We start from the raw sequence: 18942 nt of genomic DNA, 5'->3' as shown, positions 1-18942 counted from the left end.
CTCTCTCCGAGGAGCATAGAAAGCGCACAAGCACCATCCTCGGGGTTTATTCGGGTCAGGCATGGGTGTGCTCGGGACTCTGTGGGCACGTTCCACCTCAAATTCAGCATCCTTGCAGCCAAAAGCGTCTACTAGTATCTTCTCCACATACTGTGCCATCTTCCCGGGTGGCTCGAGTCCCTCTTTTAGATTCACCACACGCACATTATTTCGTCGACTTCTGTTTTCTAAGTCCTCCACTCGTGACCACAATGCTTCAACTCCCTTGTCACATTTATCCAGCTTGTCATTAACTTGTTGGCTGTCATCCTCCAGATTGGAAATGCGCTGCTCCATTTCGCCCATTCGTAACTGTATGCTCTCCACTGAATGCTTCAAGTCTTCTGTTGTCTTTGTGATAGTAGTCATGTCCACAGCCACATTCATCAAGACTTCATTCATTCTTTTCAGCTGTGTTTGCAATGTCACGTTAGCGTTTTCATCTAGTTTACAGCCCTCGGTCTCTGTGAGTGCGGCTTTAGCATTAGCATCCATAGCTTCCTCAGGTGATTGAAGCTGTAATACGGTGTTAGCTTGTTTCTTGCTAGTTAGCCTCGTAGCTGTTGACCATTGAAAAAGTTTGTTTTACCGGTGTTCGACATCTTCACCAGTATCTATTATTCCCAATCTACTGCACAATCAAAAATACTGTCCTTAATCGAAGTGTATGTTTTAAAAGTTTTAAAATAAGGATGGGTTTCAGGAGCTCATCTAATGTGAGGCCATTCCTCTCGGCTGTCCCACATGACCCCCTGCCCATATTCTAAGTATTCGACCAGCATTTGTACATGGCTGTCGGAATATCTGTCCCTCCCGACGATGTCTCAATGTTTGGCTTTTTTTCCCCATTTGGCCTGATTCGGTTTCATTCGTGCTTATTCATGGTAAGTGTGACGGAGCTCGAAGATGCACAACAATATGTGATTTGAAATCACAATCTAACCTTAAATGAAAAAGAAATCTTACTCAATCGACACCAAAATGCACAGGCAGAGCACACAACAGCACACACTATAGCAAAAGCCTAGTTAAAGACAAACTAAACAGTCTGTAACTTGCCTTAAAACATACTGCAGGTGTCAGTACACAATACTCACATGCTGGAAGTGTTAATCCAACTGTCATAGCCAATTCCAGAAAAATGTCTCTTTTGTAAGTTGATTCCAAGAAATCAGTCCACACGGATGCCTTTCCTCACCAGAAAGCCTCACTTCTCAGTGTGCACTGTCAACAGCAGTGTGCAGGCTCTTGCCACATTTGTGCTTTAAAGGCAGTGGCAAGTGTCACTCTGATTGGATAGATTTGTGGTATGCTCACAGCATACCTTTGTGGAGTATGTGGAGACTTTATTCAGTCTTTGCAGCACAGGACCCCTTGTTTGCACTGAGATTTTGCACAGTGTAAAAGCACACCACGTGTTATGTCACCACTGGAAAGATATAGGCCAATATGTTATATTAGAGTCTGTACTCTTTACATGGAACAGATTTCAATTTTCAGGCCATTTTTATATATAATTACAGCTAAGTAAGTTTTCACTTGCAATGTCAAGTTAGCACACTTTTGCTTACTCTGATTGATGACATTCTTAAGGGCCTCTTCACACATAACACGAAAGACACAGAAACCGGTAGAAAATCTGCAAACAAAACACGAAATGGGGAACCACAAACCATCATGCGCGTGCACGAACACAGTGTGAGCAGCTGGGATGTGTTGTACCACATCGCACTGCTGATGTGGAGAAAAATAAAATAAAAACCAGCTGTATAATTAGTGAACAGCACTGGGTTGATATAAATAAAAGGGGACGCAATACAGAACCCTGTGTTTAAATAACACTGGTTAAATAAAAAATAAATGCCATTCACGGGTTTTGAACCTGCAATTTACAAAAGGTCTGATTACCAGAAGGAAACTTAATCACTGTCTTATAACAGGAGAGTGAAATGGCTAAAATCAACAAGGAGATAAACGTATTTTTAAAAAAAAGAGAAAAAAGAGCCAAGATAACTGACCAAACAGCGTTTGTTATGGCGTATTTCTGCTGATACATGAGTGAAAGTGGCATATTTGTCCCACAGTTGGTTTGTCATATAGTCCTGTGGTGCGCCTCTCACAGAACACGTGTCCTGTCAGACAGACATGACATTCAGATCGCCTGCATGTCTACATGAACTGATGGTCCGTTTCAGCTGGGACAGCCTGTCAATGTGCGCACTGTGCACACTCTCCAGCCCATTGCAAAAGCGGTATATGTTTTTATGTATTTCCATGTGAGGACAGCAAGCGCACACACGCGCGTCACGGTGGACAGTTGTAAGGTCCTGTCCGTCAAAATACAGTACGTGTTCTGCAGCTGTGACATCTAGGACCAGAGACGTCAACAGCTGCTGCTGTTGGCAGCCAGCCACGCCCCCAGTGTGTTCAGCACACAGACCAAGGTGTCACTCTGTGATCAGATGAGAGGCGCTTCGCCTGTGGGGGAAGCAAGGGGGGGGTTGCACAAACCACATACACGCCACATATTGAGGGGGCGGGGGGGGAGCACGCAAAATGCACGCATGTGTTGTTGGGGGGAGCCAACACTCTGGCATGCCACATGTGTACTTGGCAACTCCACAGTCGTGGGGGGCACTTAGACAAATTTCTTTTGAGGCAGTATTTTTTTGTTAATATAGGTGCTGGCCGCCATTGTTGACATAGAGTGAATGGTTTCTCTACTCATGATCATGACTCATGAAATCTTTTTGGTTGACTGCCTCTACTGGTGGTTGGCTCTCACTGCGGTATTGTATCACTTCCTGTTCCGGAGCACAGCGGTGTTTTGCTGTATCTGTTAGCTGTTTAATCTGCGCAGTTAGATTGATCTAGTTAACTAGATAACGATTTGTTTCACAGTGTAATCTTCACGTGCCTTAACTAAAGCACTCCCTCTGCTGAATCACCTCTAAATTATTTACACATTATTCACTTTGTGTGTTTTTAGGAATCCGCTAGCTTAGCGCAGCTACTAGCTCTTAGCCGGTTTAGCATGGCGGCTTCTCCTGTCTCTCCCACACTTTTCTGCTCTGGGTGTGAAATGTTTAGTTATTCCTCAGCCTCCTTTAGCAGTAATGGTACTTGTAATAAGTGTAGCTTATTCGTAGCTTTGGAGGCCAGGCTGGGCGAATTGGAGACTCGGCTCCACACCTTGGAAAATCCTTCAGCTAGCCAGGCCCCTGTAGTCGGTGCGGACCAAGGTAGCTTAGCCGCCGTTAGTTCCACTCCGGCAGATCCCGAGCAGCCGGGAAAGCAGGCCGATTGGGTGACTGTGAGGAGGAAGCGTAGTTCTAAACAGAAGCCCCGTGTACACCGCCAACCTGTTCACATTTGTAACCGTTTTTCCCCACTCGGCGACACACCCGCCGAGGAACAAACTCTGGTTATTGGCGACTCTGTTTTGAGAAATGTGAAGTTAGCGACACCAGCAACCATAGTCAATTGTCTTCCGGGGGCCAGAGCAGGCGACATTGAAGGAAATTTGAAACTGCTGGCTAAGGCTAAGTGTAAATTTGGTAAGATTGTAATTCACATCGGCAGTAATGACACCCGGTTACGCCAATCGGAGGTCACTAAAATTAACATTGAATCGGTGTGTAACTTTGCAAAAACAATGTCGGACTCTGTAGTTTTCGCTGGGCCCCTCCCCAATCGGACCGGGAGTGACATGTTTAGCCGCATGTTCTCCCTGAATTGCTGGCTGTCTGAGTGGTGTCCAAAAAATGAGGTGGGCTTCATACACTCAACAAAAATATAAACACAACACTTTTGGTTTTGCTCCCATTTTGTATGAGATGAACTCAAAGATCTAAAACTTTTTCCACATACACAATATCACCATTTCCCTCAAATATTGTTCACAAACCAGTCTAAATCTGTGATAGTGAGCACTTCTCCTTTGCTGAGATAATCCATCCCACCTCACAGGTGTGCCATATCAAGATGCTGATTAGACACCATGATTAGTGCACAGGTGTGCCTTAGACTGCCCTCAATAAAAGGCCACTCTGAAAGATGCAGTTTTATCACACAGCACAATGCCACAGATGTCGCAAGATTTGAGGGAGCGTGCAATTGGCATGCTGACAGCAGGAATGTCAACCAGAGCTGTTGCTCGTGTATTGAATGTTCATTTCTCTACCATAAGCCGTCTCCAAAGGCGTTTCAGAGAATTTGGCAATACATCCAACCAGCCTCACAACCGCAGACCACGTGTAACCACACAAGCCCAGGACCTCCACATCCAGCATGTTCACCTCCAAGATCGTCTGAGACCAGCCACTCGGACAGCTGCTGAAACAATCGGTTTGCATAACCAAAGAATTTCTGCACAAACTGTCAGAAACCGTCTCAGGGAAGCTCATCTGCATGCTCGTCGTCCTCATCGGGGTCTCGACCTGACTCCAGTTCGTCGTCGTAACCGACTTGAGTGGGCAAATGCTCACATTCGCTGGGGTTTGGCACCTTGGAGAGGTGTTCTCTTCACGGATGAATCCCGGTTCACACTGTCCAGGGCAGATGGCAGACAGCGTGTGTGGCGACGTGTGGGTGAGCGGTTTTCTGATGTCAATGTTGTGGATCGAGTGGCCCATGGTGGCGGTGGGGTTATGGTATGGGCAGGCGTCTGTTATGGACGAAGAACACAGGTGCATTTTATTGATGGCATTTTGAATGCACAGAGATACCGTGACGAGATCCTGAGGCCCATTGTTGTGCCATACATCCAAGAACATCACCTCATGTTGCAGCAGGATTGTTGTGGGCTGGGGTGTTTGGCTGGCTTGGTTTTTGTTTCCTGTTTCTCCCACCAGGTGGTAAGCATTCAGGACTGAGTGGCTGAGCATCAGGACCTCACCCTGAACACCTGGGGTTTGTTATCACGTGCAGGTCATCAAGACTCACAGCTGTGGTGTATTTTGTCATAATCAGAGATTGCTGCATTTAAACCTTGAATGCACAGTGTGTGATTGCCAGAGACTCGACCTTGTGAGCAGACGTGTGAGATCGACGTCAGGAGAACAATCTCACCATCACGGACGCAGAGACCGCTCCAGGTTTGACGCCACAGTCTGTGAAGGAGGATTGGGTGAGGTCTCACGCTCTTCAGCACACTTCCTGAGGTAATTTGGTTTTGGTGACTTTTATGAAGTAATGACAGTGGATTTGGTGTCCCTCACACCTTGTGTTAGTGAGCTGTCACGTTATGCTAATAATTGTCTAATCAGCTTCTGCTGCAGTGGAGATTTGAACTGACTTGTTCCGTGCCTGCAGGGTGAGAAGCTGATGTATAGCTTTAAGCCAGGAAGTGTTTGCTGATTGCGTGCACCTTTGAGTTGTGTCTCTCTGTGTGGAGTTGGACTCACCTCATGTTTTCTTTCTTTACAGACTCGGTTTGTCGCGGCCACCTGGGGGGTGTCGGCGGGGTCCCTGGGTCCGAACTGCTGTGGCTCCGGACCGTTTGCACTGCTGAGAGCGCGCCGTGTTTTCACCTCACCAGACCGCGGACGTTTTAGTTGTTTAGCACTACTCACTGTTATGTTTATTCAATTCTGTTATCCTTTTGAACCGTGCTCTGCTTATTTCATGCTTGGTCCTTTCAAACGCTGGGTCGGTTCTCCGCCCGCGTCCGAAACATAACAGTAGTCTCTGGCCATTTAACAATGGACCAGCGGAAGCAGAGACGGTATTTTTGCCGGGTAGGCTGCAGCAGCTGTTGGAGCTGATCCGGGATCAGTTGCGGGTGCTCTCCGCCCGGTTTGTGCGCGTTGGTGCGCGCATGGCGGAGTTTACAGCTTGGGTCGCGTCGCACCCCTCTGTTACGGCTGTAGCCCCATCTCCTCCCGTGCAGCGGGCTCCGACGCCTGTTGTAGCAGCCCCGGTGGTATTTAGTTTGCACATTAAGCTGTTTGGTAACCTGCTGTCGTTTGCAGCAGTGTGTATTGGTTTTTACTCTGTTACCACAGGGATTTTCTTATTTGGCACTTTGGCTCCCTCTGTTGGTGACAGAGTCACATTACCGTTCAGGTGCAAAGGATGGAAAACACGTTTTTCCATTCTTTGCACTTGACGATGTAGGCCAATGTTAGTTTTTTTTTTTATTGGTCTATTATCTGTTTCTTGTTTTAGTATGAGGTGTTTTTATCAGAGGTTAATTTGTTGTTTTTGTGGGTTTTTAAGCACTGTCAGTGGTCTGGTGGTGTGAAAATACAGGCTGTCTGGAGCATAGTTTGACCCAGGTGACTTTATGTTAGCCTGTTAGTCTTTCTTTTTTATTTCTTTTGGTTTCACCTCCCAGGGTTTGATGGGACGGTCCTCTGGGGGGTGATGGGGGGGTAATTGGGTTGTTTTTTCTTTTTTCTATTTTTTTTGTTTTTGTTGTGCCCTCTCTTCTCCTCTGACTCCAGTCGTGTGGGCTGTACGTTGTCTGCGTTGCTGGAGTGGTGCAGTTTGGTGATGCTGGGCGTTTCCCAGGTAACCTCTGCACCCGGGAGGGGGGGGGTTGGGTTTTTTTTTTTTTATTCCCTGTCTTCTCCTCCGGCCCCAGCCGTTTGAGCCGTACGTTGTCGGCGTTGCTTGGGGTGGTGCAGTTTGGTTATGCTGGGTGTTTCCCAGGTAACCTCTGTACCCGGGTGGGGGGGTTTAGGGTTTTTTTTTTTTGTTGCTTCCCTGTTCCACCTCCGGCTTCAGCGCGCCTTTGAGCCATATGCCATCGGCGTAGCTGAGGTTTGGGGCAGTGGAATATACCCGCAGCTGGTGGCTGGTTTAAAAGTCGGAGGGGTTGCGCCGTTTTGTGCCGTCTGCCATTACCGCTGTTCCACTCCTTCCGGTTGACTTTTGGGGTATAGTCGTGGTTGGTGACACTGGACGTACTTCCAGTTTCCACTGCGCTGAGGGGGTGGGGTTGGGGTTGTTGCTTTGTTTGTATGGTTTTTTTTTTGTTTTTTCCCCGGTTTCTGCCCTCAGGGTGTGACTGTGGTGTCCTCTGGGGGACGGCCGGGTCTGGGTCTGTTAGTCATGAGGGGGGGCGTCTCCTGGGGTTTGATGGAACGGTCCTCTGGGAGGCGCTGGGAGTCCCTGTGGGTGACTTTGGGTCCCAGAGGGACCTCGGCTGTGGTTATTACTCCTGGAGCTGGCGGGATGTCCTCTGGGGGGTGTTGGTCCCTACATGTCGTCCGGCGGGGGGGTGTTAGCGTTTTTTTTTTGTTTGCAAGCTTAAGTTTGGGCTGTGTTTTTTCTTTTCTCCTCTTCCCGGGGTTTGATGGAACGGTCCTCTGGGGAGGGGGGGTTGGTATGGTTGTTTGTGTTTGTCTTTTTTTTTGTTTATGACTAAGCAGATTTTAACACATAGTCGGAAGAAGGCTGAGTGCACAGGTTTAAGAACTCCTGGCCAAACTTATGCAAAGTGAACTAAAGCAAGAGTCGACAGGAATGAACGCAAAGGTGGAGACTCTAACAGGTTTGCTAAACGAAACAGAGGGCAAGACCATTCAAGTCAACAAGGGATGTCTCTGCACTGGAGTGTCAGCTGCGGAGCAGTCTGCTGCAGACAGGCTCAGGATGGGAAAGGACAGGCTCCAGGATGAGAGTGATGGTCTCGGCACGGAGTTCCCTGTTGACAGAGAAGAGGCGGCTGGGAGCGTGCTTTATCCAGCTGAGGGAAGAGCTGGAGAGGCTCAATATTGAGATGATCAATGACTGCATGAAGAAAATTAACATTGCAGGTGGAGCAGCTGATGATGGAGCTGTCGTCAGAGCACAGTAACGCACAGCTCCTGGAGACGGGCCTTTCCCAGCTGGATCGTCAGCACAAGGAGCCAAAACTGAAGCTGCAGGAGGTGTTTTTTGTTCCCAGCCAACATTCCAGCCATGGTCCCTGGAGGGGGGCTTTGTTTTTTCTGGCCCAGGTCCGTGTGGTCACCGGGAGGCTTCCCGTGAGGGTGGGGTACTGTTGTGGGCTGGGGTGTTTGGCTGGCTTGGTTTTTGTTTCCTGTTTCTCCCACCAGGTGGTAAGCATTCAGGACTGAGTGGCTGAGCATAAGGACCTCACCCTGAACACCTGAGGCTTGTTATCACGTGCAGGACATCAAGACTCACAGCTGTGGTGTATTTTGTCATAATCAGAGATTGCTGCATTTAAACCTTGAATGCACAGTGTGTGATTGCCAGAGACTCGACCTTGTGAGCAGACGTGTGAGATCGACGTCAGGAGAACAATCTCACCATCACGGACGCAGAGACCGCTCCAGGTTTGACGCCACAGTCTGTGAAGGAGGATTGGGTGAGGTCTCACGCTCTTCAGCACACTTCCTGAGGTAATTTGGTTTTGGTGACTTTTATGAAGTAATGACAGTGGATTTGGTGTCCCTCACACCTTGTGTTAGTGAGCTGTCACGTTATGCTAATTGTCTAATCAGCTTCTGCTGCAGTGGAGATTTGAACTGAGTTGTTCCGTGCCTGCAGGGTGAGAAGCTGATGTATAGCTTTAAGCCAGGAAGTGTTTGCTGATTGCGTGCACCTTTGAGTTGTGTCTCTCTGTGTGGAGTTGGACTCACCTCATGTTTTCTTTCTTCACAGACTCGGTTTGTCGCGGCCACCTGGGGGGTGTCGGCGGGGTCCCTGGGTCCGAACTGCTGTGGCTCTGGACCGTTTGCGCTGCTGAGAGCGCGCCGTGTTTTCACCTCACCAGACCGCGGACGTTTTAGTTGTTTAGCACTACTCACTGTTATGTTTATTAAATTCTGTTATCCTTTTGAACCGTGCTCTGCTTATTTCATGCTTGGTCCTTTCAAACGCTGGGTCGGTTCTCCGCCCGCGTCCGAAACATAACAAGGATAATGCACGGCCCCATGTTGCAAGGATCTGTACACAATTCTTGGAAGCTGAAAATGTCCCAGTTCTTGCATGGCCGGCATACTCACCGGACATGTCACCCATTGAGCATGTTTGGGATGCTCTGGACCGGCGTATATGACAGCTTGTACCAGTTCCTGCCAATATCCAGCAACTTCGCACAGCCATTGAAGAGGAGTGGACCAACATTTCACAGGCCACAATTGACAACCTGATCAACTCTATGCGAAGGAGATGTGTTGCACTGCATGAGGCAAATGGTGGTCACACCAGATACTGACTGGTATCCCCCCCAATAAAACAAAACTGCACCTTTCAGAGTGGCCTTTTATTGTGGGCAGTCTAAGGCACACCTGTGCACTAATCATGGTGTCTAATCAGCATCTTGGTATGGCAACACCTGTGAGGTGGGATGGATTATCTCAGCAAAGGAGAAGTGCTCACTATCACAGATTTAGACTGGTTTGTGAACAATATTTGAGGGAAATGGTGATATTGTGTATGTGGAAAAAGTTTTAGATCTTTGAGTTCATCTCATACAAATGGGAGCAAAACCAAAAGTGTTGCGTTTATATTTTTGTTGAGTGTAGATAATTGGCAAAGCTTCTGGGGAAAACCTGGTCTTGTTAGGAGAGACGGCATCCATCCCACTTTGGATGGAGCAGCTCTCATTTCTAGAAATCTGGCCAATTTTCTTAAATCCTCCAAACCGTGACTATCCAGGGTTGGGACCAGGAAGCAGAGTTGTAGTCTTACACAGCTCTCTGCAGCTTCTCTCCCCCTGCCATCCCCTCATTACCCCATCCCCGTAGAGACGGTGCCTGCTCCCAGACCACCAATAACCAGCAAAAACCTATTTAAGCATAAAAATTCAAAAAGAAAAAATAATATAGCACCTTCAACTCCACCACAGACTAAAACATTTAAATGTGGTCTATTAAACATTAGATCTCTCTCTTCTAAGTCCCTGTTAGTAAATGATATAATAATTGATCAACATATTGATTTATTCTGCCTTACAGAAACCTGGTTACAGCAGGATGAATATGTTAATTTAAATGAGTCAACACCCCCGAGTCACACTAACTGTCAGAACGCTCGTAGCACGGGCCGAGGCGGAGGATTAGCAGCAATCTTCCACTCCAGCATATTAATTAATCAAAAACCCAGACAGAGCTTTAATTCATTTGAAAGCTTGACTCTTAGTCTTGTCCATCCAAATTGGAAGTCCCAAAAACCAGTTTTATTTGTTGTTATCTATCGTCCACCTGGTTGTTTCTGTGAGTTTCTCTGTGAATTTTCGGACCTTTTGTCTGACTTAGTGCTTAGCTCAGATAAGATAATTATAGTGGGCGATTTTAACATCCACACAGATGCTGAGAATGACAGCCACAGCACTGCATTTAATCTATTGTTAGACTCGACTGGCTTTGCTCAAAATGTAAATGAGTCCACCCACCACTTTAATCATACCTTAGATCTTGTTCTGACTTATGGTATGGAAATTGAAGACTTAACAGTATTCCCTGAAAACCCCCTTCTGTCTGATCATTTCTTAATAACATTTACATTTACTCTGATGGACTACCCAGCAGTGGGGAATAAGTTTCATTACAGTAGAAGTCTTTCAGAAAGCGCTGTAACTAGGTTTAAGGATATGATTCCTTCTTTATGTTCTCCAATGCCATATACCAACACAGGGCAGAGTAGCTACCTAAACTCTGTGAGTGAGATAGATTATCTCGTCAATAGTTTCATATCCTCATTGAGGACAACTTTGGATGCTGTAGCTCCTCTGAAAAAGAGAGCCTTAAATCAGAAGTGCCTGACTCCGTGGTATAACTCACAAACTCGCAGCTTAAAGCAGATAACCCATAAGTTGGAGAGGAAATGGCGTCTCACTAATTTAGAAGATCTTCACTTAGCCTGGAAAAAGAGTCTGTTGCTCTATAAAAAAAGCCCTCCGTAAAGCTAGGACATCTTACTACTCATCACTAACTGAAGAAAATAAGAACAACCCCAGGTTTCTTTTCAGCACTGTAGCCAGGCTGACAAAGAGTCAGAGCTCTATTGAGCCGAGTATTCCTTTAACTTTAACTAGTAATGACTTCATGACTTTCTTTGCTAATAAAATTTTAACTATTCGAGAAAAAATTACTCATAACCATCCCAAAGACATATCCTTCTCTATGGCTGCTTTCAGTGATGCCGGTATTTGGTTAGACTCTTTCTCTCCGATTGTTACTTCCTCCAAACCATCAACATGTCTATTAGACCCCATTCCTACCAGGCTGCTCAAGGAAGCCCTACCATTAATTAATGCTTCGGTCTTAAATATGATCAATCTATCTTTATTAGTTGGCTATGTACCACAGGCTTTTAAAGTGGCAGTAATTAAACCATTACTTAAAAAGCCATCACTTGACCCAGCTATCTTAGCTAATTATAGGCCAATCTCCAACCTTTCTTTTCTCTCAAAAATTCTTGAAAGGGTAGTTGTAAAACAGCTAACTGATCATCTGCAGAGGAATGGTCTATTTGAAGAGTTTCAGTCAGGGTTTAGAATTCATCATAGTACTGAAACAGCATTAGTGAAGGTTACAAATGATCTTCTTATGGCCTCAGACAGTGGACTCATCTCTGTGCTTGTTCTGTTAGACCTCAGTGCTGCTTTTGATAGTTGACCATAAAATTTTATTACAGAGATTAGAGCATGCTATAGGTATTAAAGGCACTGCGCTGCAGTGGTTTGAATCATATTTATCTAATAGATTACAATTTGTTCATGTAAATAGGGAATCTTCTTCACAGACTAAGGTTAATTATGGAGTTCCACAAGGTTCTGTGCTAGGACCAATTTTATTCACTTTATACATGCTTCCCTTAGGCAGTATTATTAGACAGCATTGCTTAAATTTTCATTGTTACGCAGATGATACCCAGCTTTATCTATCCATGAAGCCAGAGGACACATACCAATTAGCTAAACTGCAGGATTGTCTTACAGACATAAAGACATGGATGACCTCTAATTTCCTGCTTTTAAACTCAGATAAAACTGAAGTTATTGTACTTGGCCCCACAAATCTTAGAAACATGGTGTCTAACCAGATCCTTACTCTGGATGGCATTACCCTGACCTCTAGTAATACTGTGAGAAATCTTGGAGTCATTTTTGATCAGGATATGTCATTCAAAGCGCATATTAAACAAATATGTAGGACTGCTTTTTTGCATTTGCGCAATATCTCTAAAATTAGAACGGTCTTGTCTCAGAGTGATGCTGAAAAACTAATTCATGCATTTATTTCCTCTAGGCTGGACTATTGTAATTCATTATTATCAGGTTGTCCTAAAAGTTCCCTGAAAAGCCTTCAGTTAATTCAAAATGCTGCAGCTAGAGTACTGACAGGGACTAGAAGGAGAGAGCATATTTCACCCATATTGGCTTCTCTTTATTGGCTTCCTGTTAATTCCCTTAGTTATGCTGCTATAGACTTAGACTGCTGGGGGGTTCCCATGATGCACTGTGTTTCTTTCTCTTTTTGCTCTGTATGCACCACTCTGCATTTAATCATTAGTGATTGATCTCTGCTCCCCTCTACAGCATGTCTTTTTCCTGATTCTCTCCCTCAGCCCCAACCAGTCCCAGCAGAAGACTGCCCCTCCCTGAGCCTGGTTCTGCTGAAGGTTTCTTCCTGTTAAAAGGGAGTTTTTCCTTCCCACTGTCGCCAAGTGCTTGCTCACAGGGGGTCGTTTTGACCGTTGGGGTTTTTCCGTAATTATTGTATGGCTTTGCCTTACAATATAAAGGGCCTTGGGGCAACTGTTTGTTGTGATTTGGTGCTATATAAATAAAATTGATTTGATTTGATTTGATCAAGTGACACAGAACCGATCTTTTTCTTTTCACTTGACAGTCAGTGCAGCCAATACTGGAGAAGTGTTGTATATATGTATTAACTGATAATCTGCTGCGGTTACTGAGGTCAGAGTCAAAAGATAATTCTTTAACAACTTTCCTTGATAGGCAATTATGAAAATATAACAAGCCCTATGCAACAGGAACAAAACCAGTTCCTATGAATAATCCACACCAGGTTGTTATAGACCATGAGAAAGGGGTGTGATGTGACCGAAATGAGTGAGTTCTGAAATCTGCAACCAGCTAGGGGCACCTGCTACAGGGATCAGGGAAAAAATTTGAAGTATTGATGCAAATTTGGGGCCCTCTGATGCAATCAGAGAAAGCAGTTAATTAATTAATTAATTTATTCATTCATTCATTTATTTATTTATTTAATGGCCTTGTGGCAGACTGGCATCCTGTCTAGGTTGTACCCTGCCTCATGCCCTATGACTGCTGGGATAGGCTTGCTCCAGCCCTCCTTGACCCTTAATTGGAGAAGGTGAGTATAGAAAATGGATGGATGGATTTATTTTATTTTAAAATTTTTAAGTAAACTACTTTTTTAGATAGCTGATCAATTCCACTTATTGCAACATTGCAGTAGTAAAACCAGGGCATACAGTAATGTTTACTGAATGATGTTTTAGTTGTTAAAATACATAAATTCTCATTATTATGATTATTATTATGATTATTATTATTATACAGACATGATGAGAAAAACTTGTTTATATCACAGATACTGGTACTGCATATGTATACATATTCAATACTAGTCAAACATTTGGACACACTTTCCCATTCAATTGAATACAGACAGACATTCATACATATAGTCCTATATAACATTGGAAATCCACTGATCCACAGAAAACTCTCATGCCTGTTCCACTCATAAGTCTCTTCTCTCCCCATCCTGTCCCCATACACTTCATGCAAGGAATAGCCTGATTAGCCATCTAACTAACATAACTAATAATAACAGATGATTGATGACAGTAATGAATATGGACATCTTTCCCGGGAAGCAAAAAACACCAGTTACATCAATAATTTTTCTAGATATTTAATTTATTTTTCTTTTCTTTTAGGTTGCTTTACTGTACCAATAATAAATGGCAAATAAAGAAGACTCACCCAGGCTCTCAGACAGCTGTGGGAATTCATAGATGTGCTCACAAGTATTACGACTGTTTGGAATGCAGAAGCCAAAGTCAAAGTCAAAGCTCTTCAGCAGGTGGTCACGGAAATAATGCCTCTCAATCATACGGAAGTTGTTTAAGGGTTGGTTTCCCACTGTGAACTCCACCCTAATTGAAAGGAAGAGAGACAGAAAGAAGGTTGAGATGCGACAACAGTCAAGTGCGTTCTAATGCAACTGCAGCCTGACTACAGAGGGCAAAATTGTCAGTGCTGTTAGCAAACAATATATACAATGTGTGGGACATGTGTGCTTTTGTCAGGTGATACGAGTCACTCACGTGGCTCCCACAGTCCGCAATCGCAAGAAAGCTGGAGTGAACTGGTAGCGCACAAACCGACCAGTGCTGGAATCTCCTTCACTGTTCTCTTCATCATCATCTGCAATGTACAGCATGACCAAAAAAAAAAAATAAATAAAAATAAAAAATAACCACAACAAAACACGTGATGGGGATGTTTCTAAAATGGCAGTTGGCTATCAAGTCCAAATGAAGCATAAGTGTACTTTACATAATTAAATATGTATATTGTGCAAAAATAATGAACAGCATCATGCATGTAGCTGCAACTTTGTGGACTGGTGTTTTGAGAGCAGACCACAAGCGATAACAGAGTTTGGAATTGTGGAAAAAGCAAGTTAAGTTTGAAGCCAGGTTTTGTTCTGACCAAGTTTCCACGATCTGTTTCAACTTCTGCCAGTACCTGTCAGTGTACGGAGCATTTTCAAAGAGAGATAAAGAAAAAGAGTGAGTGCTGATTCCTTATTGAATATTAAACACGTTTCACCTGCTTGTTGCCCCTTTATACATTAAAAAAACATAAATTAAAAAATAAGCAAAAATATAAAAGAAAGAAAATAATGTAGGTCCAATGTTAACGTTATGAATCCCTTGAGTTAAGCTGTTATGTTGATATTTCCATGTCTTCAAAATCTCGAAAAAGTTCAAATGTCACAATGAGACTCTCACGGGTTCAGAACAGGAAAGTCTGTTCCCGAGTCTGTGAAATGCTCATATATACTCCTGTGTTGGAAGCATATTGCATTCACTGGATAAAAAAAAATAGACAGCTGATCTCATAATTATGAGATCAGGATCTCATAATTACAGGAAAAGATGTAGTAATTACGAGATCGTGCTTTTCTTTTTTTTTTGTTATCGCTTCTGTACAATGGGCTTCCGTACTTCCAGTCCCTCAGTAAAGACAAGCGTAAGAATTCCCAAGTCATTATCGAAAATCAGTCCATTTGTAACCTCTGGCACTGCACTGCGATCACACACCACTTCTATGCGCACACAAAAATAAATACATTTTTTGAAAATGCATTAATTATTTAGGTCATTTATCAAGAAATAATACAAATCCACTAGTTCCAGCTTGTGACATGGGAACGGTTCTGAGGTAAGTAAAGATATGTAACATGTAAGACAGATTAGACATGTTACAGCATCACCTTGAGTACTGAGATATTCCAATGTGAGCTTTTCACATATAACATAAACAAATGCATTCATCATACAAACAAAATGAACAGGATAATTTAGAATGAAAATATTCATTCACTGCAGTCATGGTGAATAACAACTGCTAATACACAGTACCGGTGTGCGGTGGTTTGGCAATCTCAAATAGGACAGTGCCTGTCTCCAAGTCTCTGATCTTAAAGCGGACAAAGTCAATGTTATAAACATTGTCTTCCGGTTTACAAAGGTAACCTGCAACAACAACAGAAAATAATAAGAATTAGAAATATTTAAAGAGGTCATATTATGCACACTCTAGTTTTTAAACATAAATATGGACAGGATTTCATATCATACTGAAAGTCCCAAAACTTAATGTCTGTGCAAGCGGAAATTCTCCTGCTATAAATAAAATTTTGTTCTGAAATGATTCATGATATACTTCTGAGATATGTTCCGAAAGACAAAGGGCGCTGCTGCAAATGTGAATGTCTGCTTTTAATACTGTTGAACACTGGCATTGTTACAATAAAAGCTATGACACAATGACATCCACAATGTTTTACTTTGTGGCAGCACGCCATGATTTAATTCTTTTTTCAAAACATAGCAGAACGACATGGTTTTCTCTGTGCCCTAACACACATGATGTATACAGTACGTCAAAAAAGTAGCATGACCTTGGTGTGTTCTAATTTACACCTCACATTGCACTTTTTAGTCACTATATAGTAACCAATCGAGTGCCATAAATAGGAAATGGAAGATGGGCTTAATTCCAAAGACAGTGATGCCATTTCATAAAGTTGAAGGTGGTTTCGATGACATTTTGTTTTTGTTTTTTGGATGCTTGGGCTGGTTTTGAGTGGCTATTTAGCTGACTTTAGTCCAGACACCTGGCAACCAGAGACCATGCGCTCTTTTTCAAAATGCTTTCACCTAATGTCAGTCTGATTCCTGTTTATGCAGATGCCTATGTAACCACATAGTCATAAATATAGTAATCCTTTTTGAGAACAGGCTGTTGCTAGGGCTGCAGCATGAAATCTTACCATGAGATGATATCAAACTCAACTTCAACATTAGTAAATACTTCTTTAAATATGAGTAACCACGGAAGTCTTTTTCAAGTTCTCTGTGATGTCTGAATGAGGAAAAATAAGTCAAAACTTGAAGAATAACCTTGAGCATGCTAGTGTATCCAAACAAAACTTAAATATGAGTGATGTAAAAAGATCAGCTCAGTTGTTTTTCAAACATACTGTTAAAAACATTTTCTGACCCTTGACCATGGAAAACAATTGTATAACCTTGAACACTAAGCCCAATAATCTGAAAATGCTTAAAAAAGACAAATGTGCAAAATGTAGTCCAAGTTCTTCAAAAGATATTATCGTGTTGTAAATTAGACCAAAGGGCATTGCAAGCAACAAAGATTACTCTCTTAAAAAAGCTATGTTGAAATAATCAGGTCATTTAATCCTTGTCACATTCTTCCCATTGCAGTTTTTCACTGTCTCTACTGTGTAAGATGAAATCTGAATGTGCTGTTTTTAATGAATGAAGACAGTCCTGACTTTTTGATAGAACCTGACTGTAATGTCACAGTGACACTGGTGCTCCCAGAGATCATTTACATCAGACTTCTAAAAAGGTATCACAGGGTCAAACAGGCATCACAGGAGCCATGATGTCAGAAATACGAAAATCAATATACACCTGCACAATCAGCGTATCCTTCAATAACTGTGCGTTATGTTCAGACTGCTGCTGCCTTTGTTTTAGTTTGACTTCTCATTTGACGTCGTGATGTGCACAATTCGAATTTCTGTTCCTAATATTTTGTCTCAAAATCAAAACATGTTACAATACCAAAGTATCAGGCACAATAGTGATCAGCATAGAGCTGAATTAAATCTCCAGTCACTGTCAACACGTGCAAATTTGAACTCTTATCCAAGTTCTTACAGGACAGCAGGGTTGGATTTCATGGCACAATGCTTTTCATGTGTGTGCCTATTTTTCTGGTCATTCACTCTTGCTTTGTCTGATAGCGAGTATAGCTATATTTTAAGCATATAATTTCATATTAGCATTATTTCTGTTTTCAAATAAAAGTCTGCTCAACTGGACGTCATTTCTTACAGCGTGACGTCATTTCGGAGTTAAGCTAACAAACCTCTGGTGGCCGCCCGCAGCCCCAACACGTCCTCCGGCGTGATATGTCCGTCCTGTGCCCGCAGGTCCTCCTCCGTAACCGGCCTGCTGCTCTCTGCCTGACTCCTGCAGGACTTGAGCCGCTTCAGAACCCCTCCTGCGGGTTTGCGGTCGCGCGGAGGAGCCGCAGCGCCGTGGCCGCCGCCGGAGACGTTTTCAGCCACAGGCGCGTCGCTGCGGGTTTTGGCTCCGCTCATCGTGTCGCTGCCCTCCGACAGCTCCTCCGGTCCTCCGACACCTCCTCCTGTCCTCCTCCTCCGCTTCGACTAACGCTGGAAGATGACGAAGGTGGAGAGAAACAGTCGACGGACGATCAGCTCTGTTTTTGTAAACGCGTGCCGTACAGTTGCCATGACAACTCGTCCTGTGAGCCGTGAAAAGAGCGTGAGGGAGTTCACGACATGGACACGAGGGGGCGGTATGCAATATCTTACAAGGGCACTCGTGAAAATAAAAATATAATCAGTTGAAATAATTCAAGTTGTGTAAGCAGGTAACGTTTGCCAGCTTTCGTGGGTTGTCTTGGTGTTGGGCTTTTATAATAAATTCAATAACTGATTCAACAAGTGATTTATTTTAAAATGCCCTCATTATGTGATTGAAGTTGTACCAGTGAAATTTATTTATTTTGAGATGGGACCGTATAATTCTACTTTTTGTTCACGCCGGTACACTGTCAGCTCATGGACTTTAGTAGAACAGCACACCAGACCTTTTCCCCTCTCTTCGCGGGTTCGTCTGTGTGGGTTTACACTCAGGGACTGGATTAGAAGCTCGAATATCCCACAGGGATTCGGATTAGAGCTGATGCCTCTTTCTTTGTATTGAAAGGAGCCAACTCAGGTGGTCTGGCACTTGGTGAGGATGCCCATAGTCATCTCCCTGCGGAGGTCTTCCAAGCATGTTCAACTGGGAGGACGCTCCGGGGAAGACCCAGGACACACTGGAGGGATTGTATAGCCCAGCTGGCTTGGGAACACCTCCGGATCCCCCAGGAAGAGTTAGAAGACTTGGCTAAGGTATAGGGAAGTGTGGGTCCAGCTGATTGGTCTACTCCCACCACGACCCAGACCAGGATAAGCAGCAGAAAATGAATGAATGAATGAATGAATGAGTTTACAGCAATAGGTGATACATTATATGATGTTACATAAGCATATTTTCATTTTTTGAAGCTTTAATTTATGCATGACATGTTTATTTCTACTTATTTTACGT

At 43.7% G+C, this 18942-nt stretch overlaps 1 protein-coding gene across 1 annotated transcript in view; it reads right to left on the bottom strand.

Moving 5' to 3' along the window:
- The window catches only part of LOC117507248 (protein unc-119 homolog B-like), a 32714-nt gene extending 14624 nt beyond the window's left edge, over positions 1-18090 (bottom strand). The window contains exons 1-4 of the mRNA XM_034167081.1: positions 17687-18090; positions 15646-15759; positions 14323-14422; positions 13979-14151 (exon numbers count right to left, since the gene is read on the bottom strand). Coding sequence (XP_034022972.1) covers positions 13979-14151; positions 14323-14422; positions 15646-15759; positions 17687-17921 — 622 coding nt within the window. The 5' untranslated portion in view covers positions 17922-18090. The remainder of the gene's footprint in view (positions 1-13978; positions 14152-14322; positions 14423-15645; positions 15760-17686) is intronic.
- Positions 18091-18942: the final 852 nt, after the last annotated feature.

Source organism: Thalassophryne amazonica, chromosome 3, assembly GCF_902500255.1.
Source record: "Thalassophryne amazonica chromosome 3, fThaAma1.1, whole genome shotgun sequence".
Taxonomy (NCBI): Eukaryota; Metazoa; Chordata; class Actinopteri; order Batrachoidiformes; family Batrachoididae; genus Thalassophryne; species Thalassophryne amazonica.
The sequence above is the reverse complement of the archived record's forward strand: the minus strand, read 5'-3'. Positions and strand labels throughout refer to the sequence as shown.